This window comes from Talpa occidentalis, unplaced genomic scaffold (genome assembly GCF_014898055.3).
Source record: "Talpa occidentalis isolate TD23 unplaced genomic scaffold, MPIMG_talOcc4v2.1 talOcc4.3, whole genome shotgun sequence".
NCBI lineage: Eukaryota > Metazoa > Chordata > Mammalia > Eulipotyphla > Talpidae > Talpa > Talpa occidentalis.
The window spans coordinates 86,716,227-86,739,288 of record NW_023603184.1 but is presented as its reverse complement, the minus strand read 5'-3'; the positions used below and the strand labels follow the sequence as shown (position 1 = coordinate 86,739,288).

Genomic DNA, 23,062 nt, shown 5'->3' with positions numbered 1-23,062 from the left:
GCCGAGCCTCGGGGCCTCCCGCCCCGCACCCGCCGCGCTCGGGCGGGCCATGCGGCGGTGAACCATGTCCTCCTACGCCAGGAACGGGCCGGCGGACGGGCAGCCCTCCCCCACCCCGCAGGTACCGCCCCCTCCCCGCCCCTCCCTCCGCGGCCCGGGCGCGCCCCGCCCCCGTGCCCGGCGCGCGGGGCCCCCAGTCCCGGGAGTCGGCGGCCCCGCTCCCGCACCCTCCTCCGCGCCCCTGTTCCCTCCCGCTCCTCCTCTCTCTCCTCCTCCTGCCTTTCTCCTCCTCCTCCTCACCTCGTCGGGTCTCCGCGCTCGCGCTCCGGAGCCCGCAGCCGCCCCCAGCCGATGCCGGGGACTCGGACCCCGCGCCCGGAGAGTCTTTGTTAATGGATGTGGTGGGTGCTGCGGGCCGCCGTCTCGGGCTCGTTGTCAGCCGTCGAGGCTCGGAGCGGGTGGGTGGGAATCCGGGGTGCGTCTGGGAGCCGCAGAGGAGACGCGTGCGGGCTCGCGGGCACCCCGGGGAGCGGGACGGGGGGCGGACTCCGGCCGGGCGGTCTGCCCGGGTCCGCGCCTCGAGCCTCACCGGCTTCTCTCTGCTCCCGCGTGTTGCGTCCAGGTGGCCCGAGGCACCACGACGCGGAGGAGCAGGTTGAAAAGATCCGATGGCAGCACCACCTCGACCAGCTTCATCCTCAGACAGGTAGGAGGAGGCGCGGGGAGGAGGCGGGAACGGACCGCGGGAGGCCGGCGCTGGGTCGGGGTCCGCGAGCGCCGCGCAGCCCCCACGTGCCGGAGCGGCCAGTCCGGTTCCTGCGCGCGACTTTCCCCGCCTGGGCGGAGGCTGCTGCGCTGTCCTTCTCCCTCTGTCCTCTGCCCCTGGAGTCTTCAGGGCCAGGGGTCTCCGCTCAGCCCTGGGAAGTTAGTTTGTGTTCGTGGCGGCCAGTCGGCGGGGACCTGATTGAGACCAGGGGCGTTGAATTTTAGTGCTGGAAATGTTTCTGGTTGCACCTTTGGTGCGTGGGAAAAATGGCTTTAAGACGTATCGTTGAGTATCCAGAAGCCTTGGCTTCCAGAGTTTTAGCCATCTCTTCTATTTTGTCCTACTTTGATTATTTTTCGTTTGGGTCTCGGGAGAGATCTCCGAGCTCTGATCTAAAGAAAGACACTTTGAGCAGAAAGTTTGGTGCCGTTTGGGGACCTCTTCTGTGCTTCACTTAATTAGGCAAAGACTGCGGGATCTGGTTAAGACCAAATAAGCGAAGTCTGGCATGCAGTTCCCAGGGTCTGGGAAGTACTACACTTAATGTTTTCTTAGTAGTTGCTTCCTTCTGCGCGATTCTAGTGCTTGTTGTGTGTCCTTAAAATCATGGTTACACTGAATGCTTAGGTGCTTTTCACCTTGACACTGGAAATGGGCCCTTAATTTTCGTACTGTGAATGTGCTGTAAATGAAATCACCTCCACCTTAGCTGCTAGGTGCTGGTGAGATCAAGCAAAAGTGAGTCAGTCACCTTGATCTCTCTTTGGAATAGAAACTGTCCAGGAGTGTGTGTTCCGTGTGACCTGGGAGGACTTTGGGCATCGCACCAAGACGCATTTATCCCAGTCTGGGCTGTGGACTACTGGAGTGACCTTGGGAAGTTCTTTCCCTATAGGTCACTCAGAGCATTGTGTAATGTGTTCTTAACCTATGGTGGCAGTTGCAGTGCATTTCTTTAGTGATTACCAGTGATGAATGGGCATTTGACAGAAAATTGGACAAGTACCTCTCCTAAGAGGTCCCTAAATAATTTAGATTATTATGCAGAATTTCATTTTCTACAAAAATCAAAGTTATTACTTTTTAATTCAGGGAGCACTAAACATGTGTATTAAAATCAATATCTCTTTCATTCATTCTAAAGGTGTGTTCAATCCCTTGTGCAGTTCTTAGATTATTTTTGTACTTGATAAGGCAAAGACATTAATATTTAGAAAATTTTGAGTTATACAACTGTTTGAGATCTTAATGATGTTTATGTGTGGGTTCCTATTTTTGATAGCATGTTATTGTTGCAAATTCTTAGAAATACTAATTATGCTGCTATGAGCTGTTTGACTAAAAATGTGGAGTTCATATACACAACTACTTTCCTCATACTTTATTCTTCCAAACACAAACAAAATAATAAATACTGATTATTATATTATGCATTTCTCCATTTATGCCAATAATGAGATAATACGTGTATATACATGCTTGTTAGGTGTGCTGCTATATGTTGGTTTAAAATTGTAAAAAGCAGTACCTACTAATTTTGGAAGTAATTTAAACTAATACAGATTTTTTTTGGAACATAGATTTTAGAAGTTTTTCTGAAACTGAGATTTCTTAGTTTAACAGAATGGTCTAATTTAAATCCAAGAGTTAGTGTAATTATATTATGTACACAATCTTTCTATTTTTCTGCGCCAAAATAATACAAAAGTTTTGAGAATACTTTTCGGTAACCATCCTTTATGTGATCTCATTTCTATGGCATAATAGAGACTTTTTAAAGAGCTACAATAAAAATAACTGGGGAAATTTTCTCTTTGACAAGAGATTAAAAAAAAAAATTGCATGGAATTTAGCAATATCTTTTAAAGTAAAATTGTAGTGTTTTCACCCAAATGGTAAAAAAATAATTTAAGAAGCACAATAGCCATTTATGTTAACAAAGTCTCATTATTTGTGGACTGATCAGTGATTTATTGCTTTTGCATTCTTGATACATTGGATTGATGGAATTTCTTGGTGATATTTCACAGTCTAATGCTTTCTCACATGGAGTATGGGGATACCAGTAAAAATAGCGCAATGATGTAAACCAATACTAACTCAATAAAATTTTTTAAATTAAAATTTAAAAAATAGTGCTTTTCATTTCTCTGTGATATCACTTATAAATACATGGAAGAAAAGCCTTCAGTAAAGGAAATTTGGTATGTGGAATCGGATGGATAATACTGGGCTGGTAGTGAGGGCAGAGGACAGTTGGCAGTCTCACCTAATAAAACAATCTTCATTCTTTGAACTGATACAAAGTTTCAGTCTGTGTGTGTGCATGCACACTTTCATGTGAGCTAGCCTGAAAACAAGCAAATTCAGAAAAAGAGCCTGCCTCTATCCTGAGAACTATTAGCAGAGTCCCTTAGGCCTATTTGACCTTGTTTCCTGGTCTACTAGATGGCTGGCTTTTACCATTTAGAAGGGATAGAAGTTTTGGAATGAATCCAGGGAGTAACTAAATGCTTTCTTTGAGGGAAGGTGAGAAAGATTAAGTATTTTGCCACTGAAAGGAAGAAAAAAGCTAGGGGTGACCCAGTAATGATCTTCAAAGTATACACAAAGATATTTTCTGGAAATATGATGGGATATTCTCGGTCTTCATTGAGGTTGAAGAATTGGCTAAAATTAGAAAGGAATGACTTTTTACAGCAAGACTTTCCTAAGAGTGTTGCTGTCTTTCAAATGATTTTCCAAGTAAAGATATAGAATTTTCTACCAGGAGATGACTTCAGATAGAGTACTTATGAATGGATTATTTATTTATGTTTTAATTTTCTTTGAAACTTATTAAGCATTTGCTATGTGCCCAACACTGTGCTACATACTGTGGAAAAGGAGGAATGAAATAAAGAATGAGACATAGTCCCTGTACCCAAAAGATTTTATAATCTTATAATGGAGAGAGATGCATACAAATAAGACAGGGAAATGTAGCCAGGGTCTGGATCAATTGCCAGTGTATGTTGAGTATTGAAATAACTATAATGTCACTGCAGGTACAGTATGTCTGGTGGAACACTTCAGGCTACTCTCACTGGGGTTCCTCCCATTTTCTCCCTCCTGGAGTTCGAAGAGAAAATCTGATCTGAGTGATATTAGTTTGTTAACCTCTCCTTGTCTTTGAAGGCCTAGCTCCTACTCGCTTACAGACTCATTTTATCTTGGACCATGATCTTTTAGCTCTGGACACAGATCTTGAACATTCTATCCTCCTTCCTGCCATGGACCCTTTGCACACTCTGGGTCCTCAATGCAGAGAACCTTGCTCTTCCCTCTGCCTGACTAACTTTTAATCTTCCCGGAGTGTTATTATTATTACTGATATTTTTGTGTAGAGGAACTGGGGTATAGGCCAAAGGTGCAAGGGGGGTGGTGAGCGGATTCACCAGAGACAGAGTGGGGAGCAGAACAGGCAGATCTTATGAAATATATTGCTGAGGGGAGCAGCAGGCGAGACAGGAGAGGTCTATTGTACCATATGGGTTAGCTCCCTGGCTGGGCATCGAACTCAGGCCATAGTGGTGATAGCACTGAAAGTTGACCTCCAGACCACCAGGGAGGCCCCCTGAGTCTTAAATTTAGTCTTTACTTCCCTTTCTCAGATCTCTGATGAAGTCAGTTGCTCAAATAGGGGCCCCCCAAATGCCTGGTGTCAATTCTCAACAGTACCATGACTCATAATTTGGCGTGCAATATTTCTCTGTAATGTGTGTCTCCCCATCCATGTAATAACTTCCATCAGGGCAGGGACATGACTACCTGGTTTCCTTTGTATCATCAGCCTCCAGCAGAGTAGATATTCAATAAATATTCACTTGATTGAATGAGGAGCAAGTAGATGGAGAATTAGCGTGCTATATTTGGATACGTAGTTCTGCTCCAACATTAAACTCTTTGTTTAATGGGTAGAAATTGCTTCCTAACAAACTCTCCCAAAATTTAATGGTTTAAAGCAACAATGATTTTTATTTTTTTGAATTTCTGTATGCTTTGTGTGTTGTCAAAGCACTGAGATGGCTGAGAAATCTAAAAATATCCTCATATGTGGGGTTGGCAGTTGGTGTTGGCTGCTGGCTGAGAATTCAGCTAGAGCTTTTGGCAGGGGGCTTGGTTTTCCTCCACCTGGCCTTCTTAGCATGGTTGCTTGAGCTTCCTCACAACGTGGTGGCTGGGTTCCAAGCAGGGGTATCTCAAGAAGTAAAGACAGAAGCTGTAGGTTTCTTAAGGTTTCAGAAACTATACAACGCCATTTCTGTAAGTCAAATAGATCAAAGGGCCAGCTCAGATTCAAAGGGAGGGAAAATAGAGTCTGTCTTTTAATGGAGGGTGGAAAGATCACCTTAGGAAAGAGCACATGGTAATCTTCTTTGAAATCACCTACCTTAGAGCAAGAAACCTTGTGTTATTTTAGGTATGCTAATCAGATCATCATCATAATAAGTCAATGAACCCGCACTGTGTCTGGAGATCTAAAACATGTTCATATACTGAGTTCATACTAACATAAAACAAGTTGGCAAAAAAATTCTTTGGGTTATAATTTGAGCATAGGTTGTAGGCATGTCTCTGATGAGATGCAAATTCAGCAGAAGGTATATACTTTGTGCCTGGCTCTAAGAATAATCATGTGCCTAGAGACATGCATATATGCAAAATTCATCTATAAACTTAGAATCACAAAGTTTTAGAACAGGGAAAAGGGCCTCCCCGGTGGCGCAGCGGTTGAGCGCTGGGTTGCGAAGCTGCCCACAGCCTCTGCAGTGCCGGTTCGATCCCCGGCTGCTCCCCGGCCACCAGAGGAGGGTCCCACATGGCGCGCAGACCTCTCCTGCCGCCCGCTGCTCCCCTCAGCAGTGTACTTCGGTCCTTCTGCCTGTTCTGCTCCCCGCTCTGGCTCTGGTGAATTCTCTCACCCTCCCGCGCTTCTGACTGTACCCAGTGCTTGTATAAATAAATAAATAAACATAAATAAATAAATCTTTAAAAAAAAAAAAAAAAAAAAACAGGGAAAGATTGCCAAGGGAAAGTACTTCAATCTCTCACTTTCAGATGAATAAAATAAAGACCCTGAAGACCTTACGAAGGTCACACCAATACATAGTGATGGAATTAAGACAGGGGACCCTGACTCACACTGTGCAGTGTTTCCACTACAACACACTTCATCTGAATACTCAAGGGAGACACACAAACACACATAGATGTGGATGAATGAAAGGATCTGAAGTAGTCTTAAAAAAAAAAAGATTTAGGTATACAAGAACTGGGGTACAGGCTAGAGGTGCGGGGTGGTGGTGAGAGGATTCACCAGAGACAGAGGATTCAACAAAACAGACGTATTGACTGAAATATACTGCTGAGGGGAGCAATGGGTGAGTTAGGAGAGGTCTGCTGCGCCATGTAGGTTGCTCCCTGGCCGGGGATTGAACTCATGCTGCTGTGGCTGCGGATAGCCTTCGTAGGTTGCATCTCAACCCCTTGCGCCACCAGGAAGGCCCCCTGGAAATATTCTTAATCTGTGTTTACTGTGAAGAACAAAGCAATAACTGGAGAAGCTGAAGACTGTAGTTTCTTTCCAAGTCTGTTATAGGATTGAATTTTTGTTTGTATGGTTCATGGAAGTTTTTGCTTGTTTTCTTACTTACTTTTGTATTAGCCAAAGTCTAACCAGAAAACAAAACTAACTTGAATTTTTACAGTTGAGTGACTTAAATGTAGAGACACAATTAAACAGGTTATGGGATAGTTTAGAAGATGAACCGAGAGGTTAGCAATGGCAGAAAGCCACTATTACCTCTAGGCTAGAAAAAACTTACTGGAGAAGAAAACTTTTACTGCAACTTAGGGTCTGGAATCTCCTGGTAGGTGCTGGAACCACTCAGGCACTTTTTTGTAAGAGCAAGAGACACTGAGGAGGGCCTCCCCGGTGGCGCAGCGGTTGAGCGCTGGGTTGCAAAGCTGCCTGCAGCCTCTGCAGTGCCGGTTTGATCCCTGGCCCCGGGTGAGGGTCCCACATGACGCGCAGACCTCTGCTGCCGCCCGTTGCTCCCCTCAGCAGTGCACTTTGGTCCTTCTGCCTGTTCTGCTCCCCGCTCTGGCTCTGGTGAATTCTCTCACCCTCCCGTGCTTCTGACTGTACCCAGTGCTCGTATAAATAAATAAATAAATAAATAAATTTTTTTTTTTTTTTTTTTAAAGAGACGCTGAGGAGATGCATTTCTGCCAAAGAAGTCACTTGAGGTGGACAGAATACAAAGAAATAATCTTGCTTCTTCTTTCCTTCCATCTAACCCCACCCCTGGCCACCTAGTTTCCTGGAGTGTCTCCCATTGGCTGAGCCCTACTGGATCCCAGCTGACAGGGGCCCTGGGAAGCAGCCTGCTGGTGTTGGCTCCAATGAGATAGAAAGCCCAGCCAGGGCAGGAAAGGAATGGATCTTAGGCAAACAGATTGGGATGGCACAACCATTATATTTCAGTTACACGGAAGTGAATTATTTCCATCAACCCAATTGGAAGTTGCTCTGTAAGTAGAACTTCCTTGCTATATAATAAAATCCAGCTATAATGAACTTTAAGGAAAAGTCCACACCTATTTTTTTTTTTTTGAATTTTCTCTAGAGTGTGTCTTCCCAAGTTGAGATCTGACAGCAAGAAAGAACTCTGCTTCTCTGCAAACTGTTTTGTCTGTGCACTTGGACTTAAAAAAAGGGACTGAATTTATGAAGCTCCCGATTGAGAAATCTAATTATGGGGCAGCAGAACAGTTAACCTGTCATTTTTGCTTATTTCTGAAGTCTTCGTTCTTGGTACATAGAGTTCCCCAATTCCCATTTTTGTAAACCATTTATCCTGAGGTTTAAGATAGTAAGATTTTATTGAAATGTTGATAAATTCTGACTCAAACTTTAATCTTTCTAGAACATGACAGGACCCTGTGTGGAAACTTAAGTTGGAAATGACCTTGGCTTTGCTGTGGTCCTCTCCCCTTAATTATTCCACAGGCTGCCCCAGACAGTGTCATTTCTGGATGTTAAGGAGCAGAGATTGCTCCTTCTTCAAGGGAAAAAGCAAGGACAGAGCTGAAGAAAACTAATTTAGTCACATCACATAGTGAAGCTAGTTGTGGAAATTAGTCTGTCCACTCCTTGGGAGTCTGCTGATCCAGTGGAATCTAGTTCTGACCTATCTTTTCAAGTTGTGGTTGGCATTGTCTAAGCTCATCTTCCACTGAGTTTGACCCTTCTAGCTCTCTTTTCTGTGACTTAGACACAAACGAAGCTTAAGCCCTGACCAGGGCATGGGGGGTTGCAACTCACTCAGATTCTCTGAAGACTCGAAGAAAAGTCCACAGATGTGGAGAGTGAGGCCTGCAAGCCCCATTCTGCTCTGTGGCTTGCTTTGCTTAGCCTCTGCTTGTATTTTTAATTTTATTTATTTTTATTTATTTTAAAGATTTATTTTATTTATGCATACAAGAGCTGGGGTACAGGCCAGAGATGCAGGGGGTGAGAGGATTCACGAGAGACAGAGTGGGGAACAGAACAGGCAGATTGACCAAAGTACACTACTGAGGGGAGCTGCGGGCTAGTCAGGAGAGGTCTGCTGCGCCATGTGAGTTTCTCCCTGGCTGGCCAGGGATCAAACTTGTGCTGCAGAGGCTGTGGGATAGTTTCATAGTGCGGTGCTTAACCCCTTGAGCCACCAGGGAGGCCCTCTGCTTGTATTTTTAATCAACATTTCGGAGTGGGGTGCTTCCTGGAACAGTACCACCCTCTATGTTTGCTCACCCTTGGCTGGAGTGTCCCTGCCAGCAGGAGAATGGGTTACAGGCCTGGAGACATCTATTTTCAGACCATCGTTAAACAGGTTTGTGTGGCATAGGCAGCACCCTCCCACTGCCAACACCCCCTGCCCAACCCGCTTACACTCCCTCCATACCTGGTGGTTTTCACTTCTGTCAAGCCTAGGCTGCTGCGCAAAAATTTCCTTTGTATACTGTGCAGAGCACTCAGCCTTCTCCCAATCACACCTTCTTTATAATGCCTCTCTAGAATACATCAAATTGGTAAGTCTCAAGAAGAGCAAGGCTGTTATCCCCAACAAACTCCCATAAAACCACATTCTGTTGTAAGCAGTAGATATTATGCTCCCATCACAGTTACATCATTTTCTACTTATGAACCCAGAGGTAGAATATATTGCTTTTCAGTCCTAGGAGAGTGTGAGTTTCACAATGCATAGAAGAAGCAGGTTAGAAATGGTACACAGATTTAACGATGTGAATTGGGCCTGGGTAGTGAGGGTAGGACTGCAAATAGAAACTGAAGTAATGAAAAAGCTAAATTATAGATTTAATTTTAAGGGAATGCTGTTATTGTTTTTAAGTAACAACAATGCCATGCTGTGCGTGATGGCAAACTGTATTCAGATGTAGCTAAGGCTGATTGATGTTTTGTTAGCACCTGGCCTCAATCTAGGCAACATTTTGAAATTCCTTGAAGTTCTCATTTTAGCTAGAGTAAGCATGCCCCTTTGTAAACTTTCCTATTTTCTTTAACATGCTTTCTTATTGCACACATAAGCAGATCAGAAATAATCACTTCAATCTGAAGGGATGACATTTGGCATTTGTATTTTATGTACTGAAAGCATTAATCAGATAGGTCGATAAAGCTTATGTGACATCTGAATCTTTCTCATCCCTGCACTGTAATCGTTTGGATGATAAACCATGCCCAGGGCTGCAGCCGAATTGTTTTGAGAGGAAATATTTTGTGAACATAAACTTGAAAAGATTCTGTGTTTTTCTGGGTTGTCAGAATCACTAAAAACAGTAAACAGTTGTACTTGTTCATGGTGTCAGAATATTATATTTAAGCTCTTTAAGAATTTTTTTTTTTGGTAATTTCTTTTGTAACACAGCAAAGTCCAGTGGTAACGGGAAGGCATAGCAATTTAGGTAGATCAGCCTTTGTAATCTCCTATTTTCTTCTCCAATTGCTCAAGGCTAGTGTTAACTCAAATGCTGATTATGTTTGCAAATCAAACAGGTGGGTAAAATGATCACTAGTAAGGCTAGAGCACTCCATGGCCACACCTTTTTAAATTTGGCCTCAGTGTGTACCAAAAAGCGGGGAGGAATTCAGAGGCCAAATTCTGTTATCACCATAATCTAATTTTAGATTTAGGATATTTCCATCAAGCCCCAAAAGAAACCTTCTACCCATTAGCATCTCCATCTCCCTCCCTACCCCTAGCCCTAAAAACCACTAATCCACTCTGTCTATAGATCTGCCTATTCTATATTGAATCTTTCATATAACTTGGAAACATACAATGATATGTGATTTTATGTTACTGACTCCAGATTTTTCATTAGCATATTCTCTGTAAGAGCCTGAGAACTTCCAGCTGTGGTCCCTGGTCTGAATGTAGAGATGTTGGTATGTGTTTGAAAGGAGGCTTGCCTTTCCTTTAGCCCATATCCCACATAGTCATGTTGTTGAATGGGGTGGATGCTACACATATTTGATTGGAGCTGCAGTGTCAGGCCACAAAGTCGAACTTTGGGGTGGGGGTACAAACCTACTCTACAATGAAATCAAACCCCTGACCTTACCATTGTCCTCTGGATTGAACAAAACCAAGTGACTATAGAAGAGGATTTATATAATAAAATGAGACTGACACTATTAAAAAAGTGTCTGAGAAATGTAAGTTGTTATTCCCATCACTTTCAATAATTTTTAGTATTAGAAATAACTTGTGTATTTGCAATTCAAAACACTTATTTTATCTAGATGTTCATAATAATTCAACTTTGGTAATTACAATATTTCTTTTTGAGTGCTACAATTAAGGAGAAAGCAGAGTGCTTGAGTCCCAAGCTAAGTACAATATTTGTGGGAATTACTGAGTGTGTAAAACTGGCAGGTGCTGCTCAATTATATTTGAGTACTTCCCTGGGGGACAAAAGTCAATTATCAACACAGTCGTGTGGGAAAGAAATAGGTCAGCTGCAAACATTGTCTGCTAATTTCAGAAAGCTTGAGGAGTGATTTAGTTTGGGGAATATTTTTTATTCCTGTGGTCTCCATGTTGTAGGGAGACCCAGTGGAAATGACTCAGTTTTTATTTGGTGTTGATTGTCATAGTCACTTAATTTAATAAAATGTAAATACTTCTTTTAATCATGTACAATGAAAATTAAGTCAAAAACATCTTTTTAAAAACTATGTCAAATATACATTTTAAGAGTAATGTATAGCTTGTATTTGTTATGATTACAATTTCTACATTGTAGGGATAGTCAGGATTTAAACTAGCCCAGTCAATTGCAGTTGTTTAATATTGCTACATAGGAAAAGTAAAAACTGTTGTATTTTTAAAAAAGGAAGGATGTTGGTGCTTTTTTTAAAATTATGTTTAGCGTTTGCTTCAGCAGCACATAGACTAAAATTGGAATGATACAGAGAAAATTAGTGCTGCCCTTGCGCAAGGATGACACACAAATTTGTGAGGCGCTCCATATTTTATGGAGGACTTTTGGTGCCTTGGTGGTGGGCATGGTGTGATAATGTGCACCTGAAGGTGTGATCCTATACCTCTAAATCATATATAATGGTGTAAACCAATGTTACCTCAATTAAAAAATAAAAAATAATAATTACTTTTTTTATTGTGGTAAAATATCTTAATGAAATTTACCATATCAACCATTTTTAATTGTGTAATTCAGTGGCATTAAGTACATTTACTGGTGTGGGGGGTGAAAGGATTCACCAGAGACAGAGTGGGGAGCAGAACAGGCAGATCTACTGAAATACACTGCTGAGGGGAGCAGCAGGCGAGGAAGGAGAAGTCTGTGGGTTAGCTGAGCCTTAACCTCTAGGCCACCAGGAGGCATGTGTCATTTTTTAAATGGATGTGCCAGGATATTTGAAAAGACAGCATTGCCAGGCAAAACTTAAATCCAACTTACAAGTTAACTAAAAATGTCCACCATTGCTCAGGCCTCCCACCACAACTAGTGGCCTGTTTAAAGCAACAATACCAACACAAGCTGAGAGTCCCAAAGTTAAGCAGAATTGGACTGGTGGGCCGGAGGCAGCAATTAGGTGTGGCAGGCTGCCTGCTCAGGGTCGTCTGCCCCACAAACCTGCTGTGAAAGTGCTTTTCTTCTTTCTCCTCTGTCTGAATCTTGGACAGTTCAAGATGACTAGGGTTAACAATGTGTTTAAAAAAATATGAACATTCCCGTGAGTCTTAAGAGGCTCCAGTTATTTTTATAACTTGCCTACAAGGCAAGTTTTTTTTTTTTATAACTTGCCTACAAGGTCTGATTTTTTTTTTTTTTAAGATTTTATTTATTTATTTATTTATACAAGCACTGGGTACAGTCAGAAGCGCGGGAGGGTGAGAGAATTCACCAGAGCCAGAGCGGGGAACAGAACAGGCAGACTGACGAAATACACTGCTGAGGGGAGCAGCGGGCGGCAGGAGAGGTCTGCACGCCATGTGGGACCCTCGCCTGGTGGACGGGGATCAAACTGGTGCTTCAGAGGCTGCTGGCAGCTTCGCAACCCAGCGCTCAACCACTGCACCACCAGGGAGGCCCTATTCACATTATTTTAATTTGACTTCCTCTTCCCACTTTATAAAAGCCCACTGCACAAAGCAGACACACTCCCTGTCAAAGGTCCCTGTCTCCCTGGATCGACTTGTAGCCACACCCTATTCTGTCCCACTCCCATGGACACAGCACACATGCCCACGCCTGGACTCTGCTCCTGCTTTCTCCCTCCACCTGTGCGATCATGCCATTCCTTGTCCTCAAAGAAGGACTCAGCATTTCCATTTTATTGTGATCTTTCCATCTGTCAAAATCCCTCTAGAATCTTCCCTCTGCAAAGCTCTATAATATGGCCTTGATGTCCCCAGATCCCAAAGCCTGTGGGTCTACGTGGACATTGTCACTAATGGATAATGTGGGGCAAGAAGGAGGAGCAGGAGAAGAAATTATAATATACAATATTTACATTTACATTCACCTTTCCTACTGTTGACAAGATCTCAGCACCTGGCCTCCTAATATCTTGTTCCTTATTCTGAGAACCCTGGGGGTGTTTACAACTCTCCCTCGACCCTCTATGTCTGCTGCCACAAGTCTTAGAAGTAGGCTTCTCCCACTGTGGTTGCTCAGCCTCTGGCTGTAAGAACACAGCTTCCTTTAAACTAAGAATGCCGTTTCTCTGGCAAAACATAGATGGTGACAAATAGCACCATATTACTTCATCTCTCTGAACAAGACTCTCTGTCCAGAGACTTCGAGACTCTCTGTCCTCTGGGCTCTCGAGTGGCATATACAGTGCCCTGCATCTCGCAGTTTCTCCTGTAAAGGCAGCTTCTGTGCTTTTAACCTGAGTCTCTCTCTCTGGAGGTTACACTGGGGAACAGACATGATTGGGCCTCTGTCTCAGCGCTACACAAAACTTGCTACTAGCAACACCTCTTTACCATGCATGTTGACCCGCACAAGTTAATGTACACACTCTTTTAGGCTCAGGTGGAACATACTCATAATAATTTATTTATTTTTCTTTATTTTTGTTTTATGAATCTGTATGGGCTGTTAGAGTAGATGTAAGAGGAACAGGGAAGTTAATGTTGGGACCTGAAGTGCTTTGGGGTTTAGTGTAGACCAGGTAAGTGTGAGACCAGAGACCTTAGTGCAGAAGTGTACTAGCTGCCTGGGGAGAAAGACAGTGGCTGCTGGGAGATGGTTTCAGATAGGCAGGTAAATGAAGATCGAACCTGATCTATTTCAGATTTTCTTCTGGAACTGTATCTGTTAGGAATATTTCAATTGCATATATAGAGAAGAACTACAAAACCAGACTAAAGCTAAATATGGAATTATTGGCTTATGCAGACAATAAGTCCAGAAGCAGATCTGCCATTAGTTAAGGCTTGTTCTAGAAGTTCATGACTTCATCAAGGCTTCTGTTCCTCCCTTTCTTTGCAATTCTTTCTGCCCTGCATGCTCGTCTGTGCTCATCTGTGTGCTTAGCACACAGACTTCAGCTTAGCTCTTATGGAGACAGCAGTGGCCACAGTGGCTTGGGCATCTCCATTTATCTACTGCCCTACTCAGAGGAAGAGACATCCTCTCTTATAGTAACTCCAGCAGAATGACAAAGGAAGATTTTTTGTTTCATTTTGTTCTTTTATATATACTTTATATTTGTGCACATATATTTGTATATGTAATATATGTGCCCTCCCTCAGCAACACAATACACACATACACACACACACAGAGTTCTTGTTTTTTATTGACATGAAATAACATGTGAACCATACTGTGGCCAGGAGGACTGCTTGAAACCAGGACTTGGCTACACCTGCACAAGTGATTGGGGTCAGCTCTGTGATGGCTGAGAATGGGGAGGACCAGTTCCCTAAGAGAATTTTGGGAGCTGGTGATCGATGGAGGGAGAGTGGATGCTTCAGAAGCAATTAGCTGGCTGTTCATGCGAGGAAAGACTTTCAAGTAGCCCCAAGCAAGATGTTGAGAACTTCTTCCTTTTCTTGCACCACCTTCCTCTTGTACCACATATTTTAACCGCTTCATGGATTAAAAAAGGAATGTTTAAAAATGTATTGTACAGGGCCTCTCTGGTGGCGCAAGGGGTTAAGCACCACACTATGAAGCAATCCGCAGCCTCCGCAGCACGAGTTCGATCCCCTGCTCGCTAGGGAGCAACCCATATGGCGCAGCAGATCTCTCCTGACTTGCCCGCTCCTCCTTTCAGCAGTGTACCTCAGTCTATATGTCTGTTCTGTTCCCCACTCTGTCTCTGGTGAATCCTCTCACCTCCCTCTCAACATCTCTGGCCTGTACCCCAGCTCTTGTATGCATAAATAAAAAAATCTTTCCCCCCAAAAAGTATTATAAAATACTTATACCATAAAATTTATCATTGTAACCATTTTTCAGTGTGCAGTTCAGCAGCATTAATTACATTTACATTGTTGTGCAACCATCATCACCATCCAGCCTCTAGATATACAGGATTTTGTTGGCTAATTTAGGAGCAAAACTTTCTATTGTAATGTTGTTTCTTAATGAGAAATATGTATCAAATTTCAAATAACTGACTAAATAATGACTTTCTGGAACCACCCACTCATTAATACAGGAATGACGACCTGAATTTATATTTCTCACGGCCTCTGTTTTCCTACCTGCACGGTGGAAATTTGAGTTGGATGGCCAAAGTGACTGACCTCTGAGGTTCCTTCAAGCTCTAACAGTTTAGGACTTTATGTCAGTGTCCATAGTTAACTGTTTCACTTTGGTAGAAATCACTGGAATCTGTAGTTTTGTTGAAACATAGTGTTACTTTTTTGCAGAGATAAACTCATAAGACAGGGTTATCATATATAAAATATTGTTAAACATATTAGATGATATTTTTCATAGAATGTAGCACAGAGATGATGTAGAGTTTACGTGAGGGAAGATAATTTGGGATAGAGCTGAAATTTATAACTCTTTCAAGCATATGCATGTTGCATCAAAGGATATGCACAGATAGAGTGGGCTGTCAAGAGTGAAGTGTTTGTGAAATGTGGTGAGATGGTTCTCAGATGTGCATCCTGGAAGCTATTAAGAGTTAGTTGGCTGAGGAGTAGTGTAACGCCTGCTATTATGATTGTTATAGCCACAGGGAGAGCAAGTAGTTAATGTGGCTTTATATCTATAATAAAGAATAACAAAAGTTGCCATATGGAAAGTTTGCTGAGGGTGGGTAGAACCACAAGATTGATTCTCATCATTTGCAAACATGCATTAGGAGTTGCAATACCTACTTTTCTGCCTATACCTCATTTTCCCCTTGGAAAATGAGTATTTTGCATAGATATGGTATTTTGCATAGATAATTCAGCATATTTACCCATATTCCAAAAAAATGAGGCAGGAACTCCTGTTTTTAAGTGACATGAACTATATAATAAGTAGACTTTGGTGGATGGCTTTATAATAACAGAACTCGTGAGTACACTTTGCCTGGGTAGGTGCGCTTAACTATTTCCTTCTCATCTTCCACTCAGCGGTATAGGCTTCTTATTTATTATCTTAAATATATATTTATAGCCTGCCTTGTTCTAGAAATGACTTAAATTATCTTGTGTGATATCACTAGTGAAGAAAATGAGCTAAGGAGAAAACAAAGGTAAGATGGAGCATCGAGTACACAAAATATGTGCCAGTGAAATCCTAATCACTTGCTAAGTGGAGGCCTCAAATTTCACTCTGAACTTTCTAGCATCTATTCGGAGCAGAAAACAAGATCATTTACAGACTTTATAGTGTTCAAGGGCAAAAATAAACTTGTTTAGGAAAAGCACAATTGAAACTGAAACTAGAGAGAGGTTTCTACCATTTTCTCATGGAGTTGGCACCATGTAAGACGGTAAATTTAACCCTGAAATGATACCTTATAATACTGAAGCTATTTCTTAATAATATCCTTCAGTATATAGGTAACATCCTTCATCATGTTTTAGTACATCTTCGTGAAAGGACACATGGGAGCCATTGCTATATGATCTACAAATATCTGTGATTCTCAAACTTGGCTGCATATTAGAATCACCAGTGAAGTATATAAAACTTTCTGTGTCCAACCTAATTAAATCAGGATTTCTGGGGGTGGGAATCAGGCATCAGTATTTTTGAAAACTATCCAGATGATGAATCCACATTTTTTTGTCTCATGTAATTTAAGGGAAATTTCCAGAGCAATTGTTTTCAGTAAAGATGTATTAGTCAGGACAGAGTAGGTAATGCTGCAGTGATATAAAAAACTCCCCCTAAAAAAAATTCAACAAAGACTTACTTTGTATCCATACCCCATGCAACTCTTGAGTTGGTAGTAGGCCTGCTTGCTGTTGTTCTCTCTCCAATAGAGTAGCCAGTCTCTGGAACATTTCTGTTTGCTGCAAAAGACAGAACACCCGACATGATGAATCATATATTGGCTGTTGAAGCTGTTTGGTTATATGCTGTGATGTTGAAGACAAAAGGTACAATGTATCTGTCTTTGTTAAGCAACAATCTAAGACTAGGGGGTTGTTCAGAGTGGGTTGATGACCCTATTTCAAGAGATCAGTAATCCAAAGACTCAGGCTGCTGGGTAGGTTCTGCCATTCTCATCATTTAGATGACATTTTTGGATCCATTGTGACCACAGTCATCACCATTTCCTAGGCAGTTCAGAGGGAAAAGAGGATAATAAGTAGCTTCAATTTTAAGGCAATGACCCAGAAGTTAAACCTGTTTCTTCTGCTCACAACCCATTTACCTGTACTTTGTCATGAGGCAACATCTTGCTTCAAAGGAGGTTGAGAAATGTGCACTCTGACTGAGTAACCACGTGAAGGCTAAAAATTGCAATGACTATTTCTGGAAGGAAGGAGAGAATGGATATCAGGGCCAGTTAGCCAGACTGCCTGTCACAATAGTGGTTTTCAGTTTGGTTTGAGCATAGAAATGCTTTCTTCAAATGAAATTGCAGGTATCATCCTTGGTAACTGACATCTCTGGAAATGTTTTGATATGGAGGGTGTCTGCGTGGACCACCCTCCCACTTCTCACCTTGTACTCTTGCAGCAGTCCTAGCGGCATCTTCAAGAATTCATGGAAATTTCATCTTCAACTGTCCTGCTTACTATTCTGTACCACCCCACTCTTGCCCCACCCATCTCTTCTTCCCCAGTCCTTTACCTTCTTTATGTCCTTTCAATAAACCAAGATTAATCTTGATTCCCAGCCTTTGCATTTCTAGTCTTTTGTCCTGGAGTGTTCTTCCCCCAACTCTTTATATTCTTTTTTTTTTTCTTCTTTCTATATTTTTAGGGTAATTTATACAAGCATGGGTACAATCAGAAGCGCGGGGTGGGGGTAGGTAAGAGAATTCACCAGAGCCAGAGCAGGGAACAGAACAGGCAGACTGACAATACACTGCTGAGGGGAGCAGCGGGAGGCAGGAGAGGTCTGCGCGCCATGTGGGACCCTCGCTTGGTGGTCGGGGATCGAACCAGCACTGCAGAGGCTGTGGGCAGCTTTGCAACCCAGTGCTCAACTGCTGTACCACTGGGGAGGCCCCCAACTCTTTATATTCTTTTTACTTCAATATCACCTTCTTACAAAGTCTTCCTCTCATGGCCATTCTAACATAGGACCATTCCTTTCCCATGCTTACTTGCTATCACATTCCATTACTGTCTGAAATCACCTTATGTCTGTAGTTTTCTTTTTACTTAACCATTCCTATCAGCCTCACTGGAACAGAGGCTTCAAAAAGGCAGGACCTCGTACTTTCTTGCCATTGCACATTCCAGGTGAACAGAAAAGGCATCTGGCACATAGGAAATGTTTAATACATTTTAATTGGTAAGTAAATAGAATGACAGTGATTTTGAAATTCAGTAGTTGGATAAGAATCTGTGTAGGACCTAATATTTGTTGTCATTTAAGGGAGAAATGCTAAGGATGCAATTGATGTTTTCTTTTTATGAATTGAGGTATCTAAGAAGGACATGTTACTGAAAGGAAAGTTTGATCCAAGTGTTGAAGGTCTTAGGGTTTACTCAAAAAGATTAGGGTTTACTCAAAAAACACACAAATGACTGTTGGTGGACCCTTCGTTTTGAGCCCAAAGACATACTTGCAGTGTTGTTGGCTTGGACAAGTGTTTAAGCAGTTGTGGTCACCTGCCTGCCACTTTAGTCTATACCAAGCAGTCTAGTTGTGAGCAATTCCCTTTCCTAATCTAATTATTTTTCAAACAGACATCTTGACAAACTGTATCCTCCAGACACTGGATTACATGACTGAATGTCAGGGCTCTTAGCTACCATTTGGTGACATGCAGGTGAGCAATTACTTTATTCTCTCAGTTGTTTCATTTGGGTTGCCATCCTGGATTTGCTTCAGGATAGTTTCTGCCCGAAGAGAAGGAATCTACAAAGCCTCTTGCTAGGCACTGACTGACCAGCGCTTGGCCTTAGCTCTCTGCTTTGGTCTGGTGCCCAGTGTTGGATAACTGAATATCTGCAAACCAGATCCTTTCATCCCAGACTTCCTTGGGAGGCACAGGGACACATTGGACTGTAGAATTTAAGGCAGCATTAAGAAAGGCTGAGGCAGTTGTCTGTGTGTATGGCTTAGGGGTGTGTGGTTTGTGGGTGTAGAAACCAACTGGCAGTTTGACAGACCTAGTGGAGCTCTCAGTCAGGCCAAGGTCAACCTTGGAAAAGCAGCAAAGCCAGCAGGAGTAGTAAGTCAGCACTGCCGGTGTCCTTGCATCTGCTAGTGCTCCACCTGGAAAGCTCTCCACTGCCTTTTCTGGTGAAATCCTACTCCTTTTCCTCACGATTGCATAAATGTCACATCCTCTGTAAAGTCTTCTCCAACACCCCCAGGGCAAACTTAGTTTCATCCTCCCTTAGCACATTGGGAACACTTCTCACAGGGTTTTGAAATGATATGTTTGTAGGCCCTTCCCATTGACTCTGAAGTCCTCAAGGTCTTGGCTGTATTTTAATTTTCATCAGAGGCAGCACAGCAGAGCTGTTAATAGAATGAGCAGTGGAATCAGGTGGACTGGAGTGTGAGTCCCCACTTTCTATCTGTGTGACCTTGGGTAGATAATAATGTCCCCAAGCCTCATTTTCCTCACCTGAAAATTGGGGGAAAAAATATCTGCCTCAGGGTATTTGGAAAATTTTGAGAAATGAGATAATGTATATATGTCCTGAATATCCTGGATGAAAATTATTTAAGAGCATAATCCACAATGATAGGGAAACTAGACACACACACACATACACACACAATGGAATAACACTTAGCTATAAAAAGGAGATGAGATTCTGTCATTTGCAACAACATGCATGGAACTGGAGGGGATTATGCTAAGTGAAGTAAGAAGGAGAAAGACAAATAAGAATAATTCCACTAATATATGGAATATAAAGAAACAAAGTAAAGGAACAAACAAAACAAAACAAAGTTAAAGGCCCTTAAGTAAAGACAATAGAATGGTTGTTGCTGGGGGATAGTGAGTGGTCATGGGGGGACTAATTGGGTGGTAGTGGAAGGTAACTAGACCAGTGGTACTAGGTGTGGTGTAGTATATACAGCTGTTGAGGTGTGAAGCTATATTCCTGCTACTTCCATGGTGTTGTATACTGATGTTACCTCAATAAAAAAACAAAAGCCTCTTCTCTTTTTTAAGCCATAATTTGAGTCAGTACTAATGCTTTCTATTTTCAGAGACTGGTAGGGAGGCTGAAATTTCAAAACCTCTGCCAGTTCCTCTGTGCTTGTAGAGGGAACATCTTAGTGAAATGATGGTCATAACAGTGATGAAGATGGAAGATGTGGTTATGGTGGAGGTGGTGTCAGTAGTGGTGTTGATGAGGCTGGGGTGGTTCTGGTGAAGGTGATGGTAGTATTGATGGTGGTGATTATAGGATGGTGATGGTGCTGGTAGAGTGGGGTGGAGGTGGTGATGGTGATGTTGAAGGTGGTGGTGGCAGTGATATGGCGAATGTGATGGTGATGGAAGTGATGGTGAAGATGAAAAGTGGTGATGAGAATGTGGTGGAGCTGATGGTGGTTGTGTTGGTAACTGAAGATTTTGGGAACAAGTGAGCTTCTGTCATTTCCTCTGAGTTTCTTACCTCTATTTCTCAGCCTGCTCCTGGAGAGATGACCCCCAGCTTTGATTCCCCTCCTGCCTGTCTGCCTGCCCACTGCATTGTGAACTCAGTTCCTTCCACGTGGGCTTACACTTTGCTTTTCCTCTAGCTCCCAGACCTTGATTTTATCTTGGGTTGGGGGGAAGTTTACTGGGTCTAGCATGGAGTCTAATCCACTTACCCCATCATCTGCTCTTCTGGTTTTAGATCTTGGCTCTTCACCCTAGAGCCAGCGACTTGTCTCCAATAGACTAGTTTTGTTTTTTGTGTTTTTTTTTTAAGTTGCTTATAAGAGAGATTTTATCGCTGGAGGACTACATTTCTTATTGACAGGAATGCCCCAAGTTCTGACAGCTTCCACTCCCCGCCCCCACCACTGAAGAACATAACTGCCAGTGGAGAATGGACTTTCTTTTAAGCAATGACAGTAAATTGACAGATCTGCCCCAGGTTACATCTTTTATTGCATTTTAAAAGTGTATCTTTTATTATTTTCACAGGGAGTTTTTATTATACTGTATTGCATTCCAATCTCAACACCGCTTAACCTGTTTTCTTATTGATATATTTAGCAATTCATATGTTTACATTTCTGTCTTAGCTTGTTCAAAATGCCTATTAATTCCATTCTTCTGCTAACTGATGCCAGACTTGGTGATGGCACTGGAATCTGGGGGTGGTGGCTAAATTCTCATATAAACAGAGTAAAAGCATGATTGTTTACTTACTCCACAAGGGAAGCAGCATTGGGCTAAAGCAGCCACGTCATAGGAAGGGCACTTCAGGTATGTTGAATTTGGTACAGAGGTGGGTGATGGAGGGTGGGTGGGAGACATTTTTGGACCTTTGATAACAAGGAAGATCATTTAAGGAAATCATTATGCTGACTTTGTGACGTTTGCCTTTGCTGATGGCAGACTACTTGCATCTCTCCTGAACCTTACTATTTCTCTGCCAAGTGCAGAAAGTAGATATATGGATTTCTTCAAAAACCAATAACATTTGTGATGTATTATTTCTGTGAGAGCGTTTCTCTATTGTTTTGTATAAACCCTTAAGTTGGCACTAAATTCTGATCCAGTAGAAAGAGCACAATATTTGCAGCAAAAGATCAAGTTCAAGATCATACTTGCCATTTATTTAACCTGGAGTAAGTTGATTCTTTGTGCTTCATTTTCCACCTCTGTGAAACAGAGATAATGACTGCTATGCCTCATTGCGCGATTTTCTATCTCTTGACTGAAATATCTGTGAAAAATGTTTATAACAAGAAAAGGTTACTATAGCTATTTTTATATTTGACTTATGATACTTATCTTGAAGCATGAATGTTCTTTAACTAGGAGCTTTGTCGTCTAGGAAAATTAATATAAATATCACAAAACTCTGCAAAAATAGTTGTTCTTTTTAAATCATTTTGCATATAAGAATTTCTACGAAATTTAATATTCATTAAGCCACTCTAGCCACATGGAATTTCTTAAGTTATTTTGAAGCTGTGAAATTAAAGCCAACTCAGTGGCAGACATTCTGTAAATTTCTGCCCCCACATTGTGCTCTCTTGGTCTGAAATGATTGTTTTATTCTTGCCTACTATGCTCCTGCTCATCATCTCTTGATCCCCAACTCCGAAGTCCCCTCTTCTGCAATCTTTTTTTAACTGCTCCACCCAGAGGAGTTATTTCTGTCATCTTACAGCTCCTTGTTAGCTCTGAATTGCCCTTCTCAACTATTATCATCTAAAGGTAAATAATATCTAAATGTAAGTTCCAGGGGGACAGGGATTTTTGTTCCTTTTGATCACTGTGCCAAACCCAGTGCCTAGAAATGTGTCTGGTACACATCAAATGCTCATTGAGTCTTACCGAATGAATAAATGGGTGGATGAATAAAAACAGATCATCTCTTTCCATTCCTTAAGGGAAGGAACTGGTTTGCTAGGAAGTTTCTTGCGCTTTCATCTTGTCAGGGCCTAAAAATAGACGAGAAAGGCTAAATATTTTGAGGTACTACAGATGCCATTATATTTTATACTGTAATTATTTAAAATGCATGCTTTTTATTTGGTTTTAGGTTACTGAAGACCTGGTTACTAATTCTATAAGAATCAGTGAAAACATCTATAGCAGTTTTTTAAACCAAACACCAAATCATAGGTGTCTCTGGACTTTTTTTTTTTTTTAATTTTTTTTATTTATTTATACAAAAACCCGGGTACAGGCCAGATGTGCAGGAGGGTGAGAGGATTCACCAGAGACAGAGCGGGGAACAGAACAGGCAGACTGACTGAAGTACACTGTTGAGGGGAGCAGCGAGCAAGACAGGAGAGGTCTACTGCGCCATGTGGGCACCTCCACAGCCGGTGAGGGATTGAACTGGCACTGCAGAGGCTGCAGACAGCTTCACTGAGCTGCGCTCAACCGCCTGCGCCACCAGGGAGGCCCTGGACTTGTTTTTAATATAAATTCTT

General features: G+C 42.3%; 1 protein-coding gene and 1 non-coding gene across 3 annotated transcripts in view; both read left to right on the top strand.

Moving 5' to 3' along the window:
• Positions 1-23,062, top strand: part of CACNB4 (calcium voltage-gated channel auxiliary subunit beta 4) — a 241,410-nt gene continuing 218,348 nt past the window's right edge. The window contains exons 1-2 of one of the 2 annotated variants that reach the window (XM_054699723.1): positions 1-121; positions 623-706. In XM_054699723.1, the coding sequence (XP_054555698.1) occupies positions 65-121; positions 623-706 (141 nt within the window). In that variant the 5' untranslated portion in view covers positions 1-64. Of the gene's footprint in view, positions 122-329; positions 402-622; positions 707-23,062 lie in introns of those variants that run through there. The other variant, XM_054699724.1, reaches the window with a different exon arrangement.
• On the top strand, positions 11,252-11,354 carry LOC119256394 (U6 spliceosomal RNA). Its single transcript, XR_005127734.1, has one exon. It is a non-coding gene; the product is annotated as a U6 spliceosomal RNA (small nuclear RNA).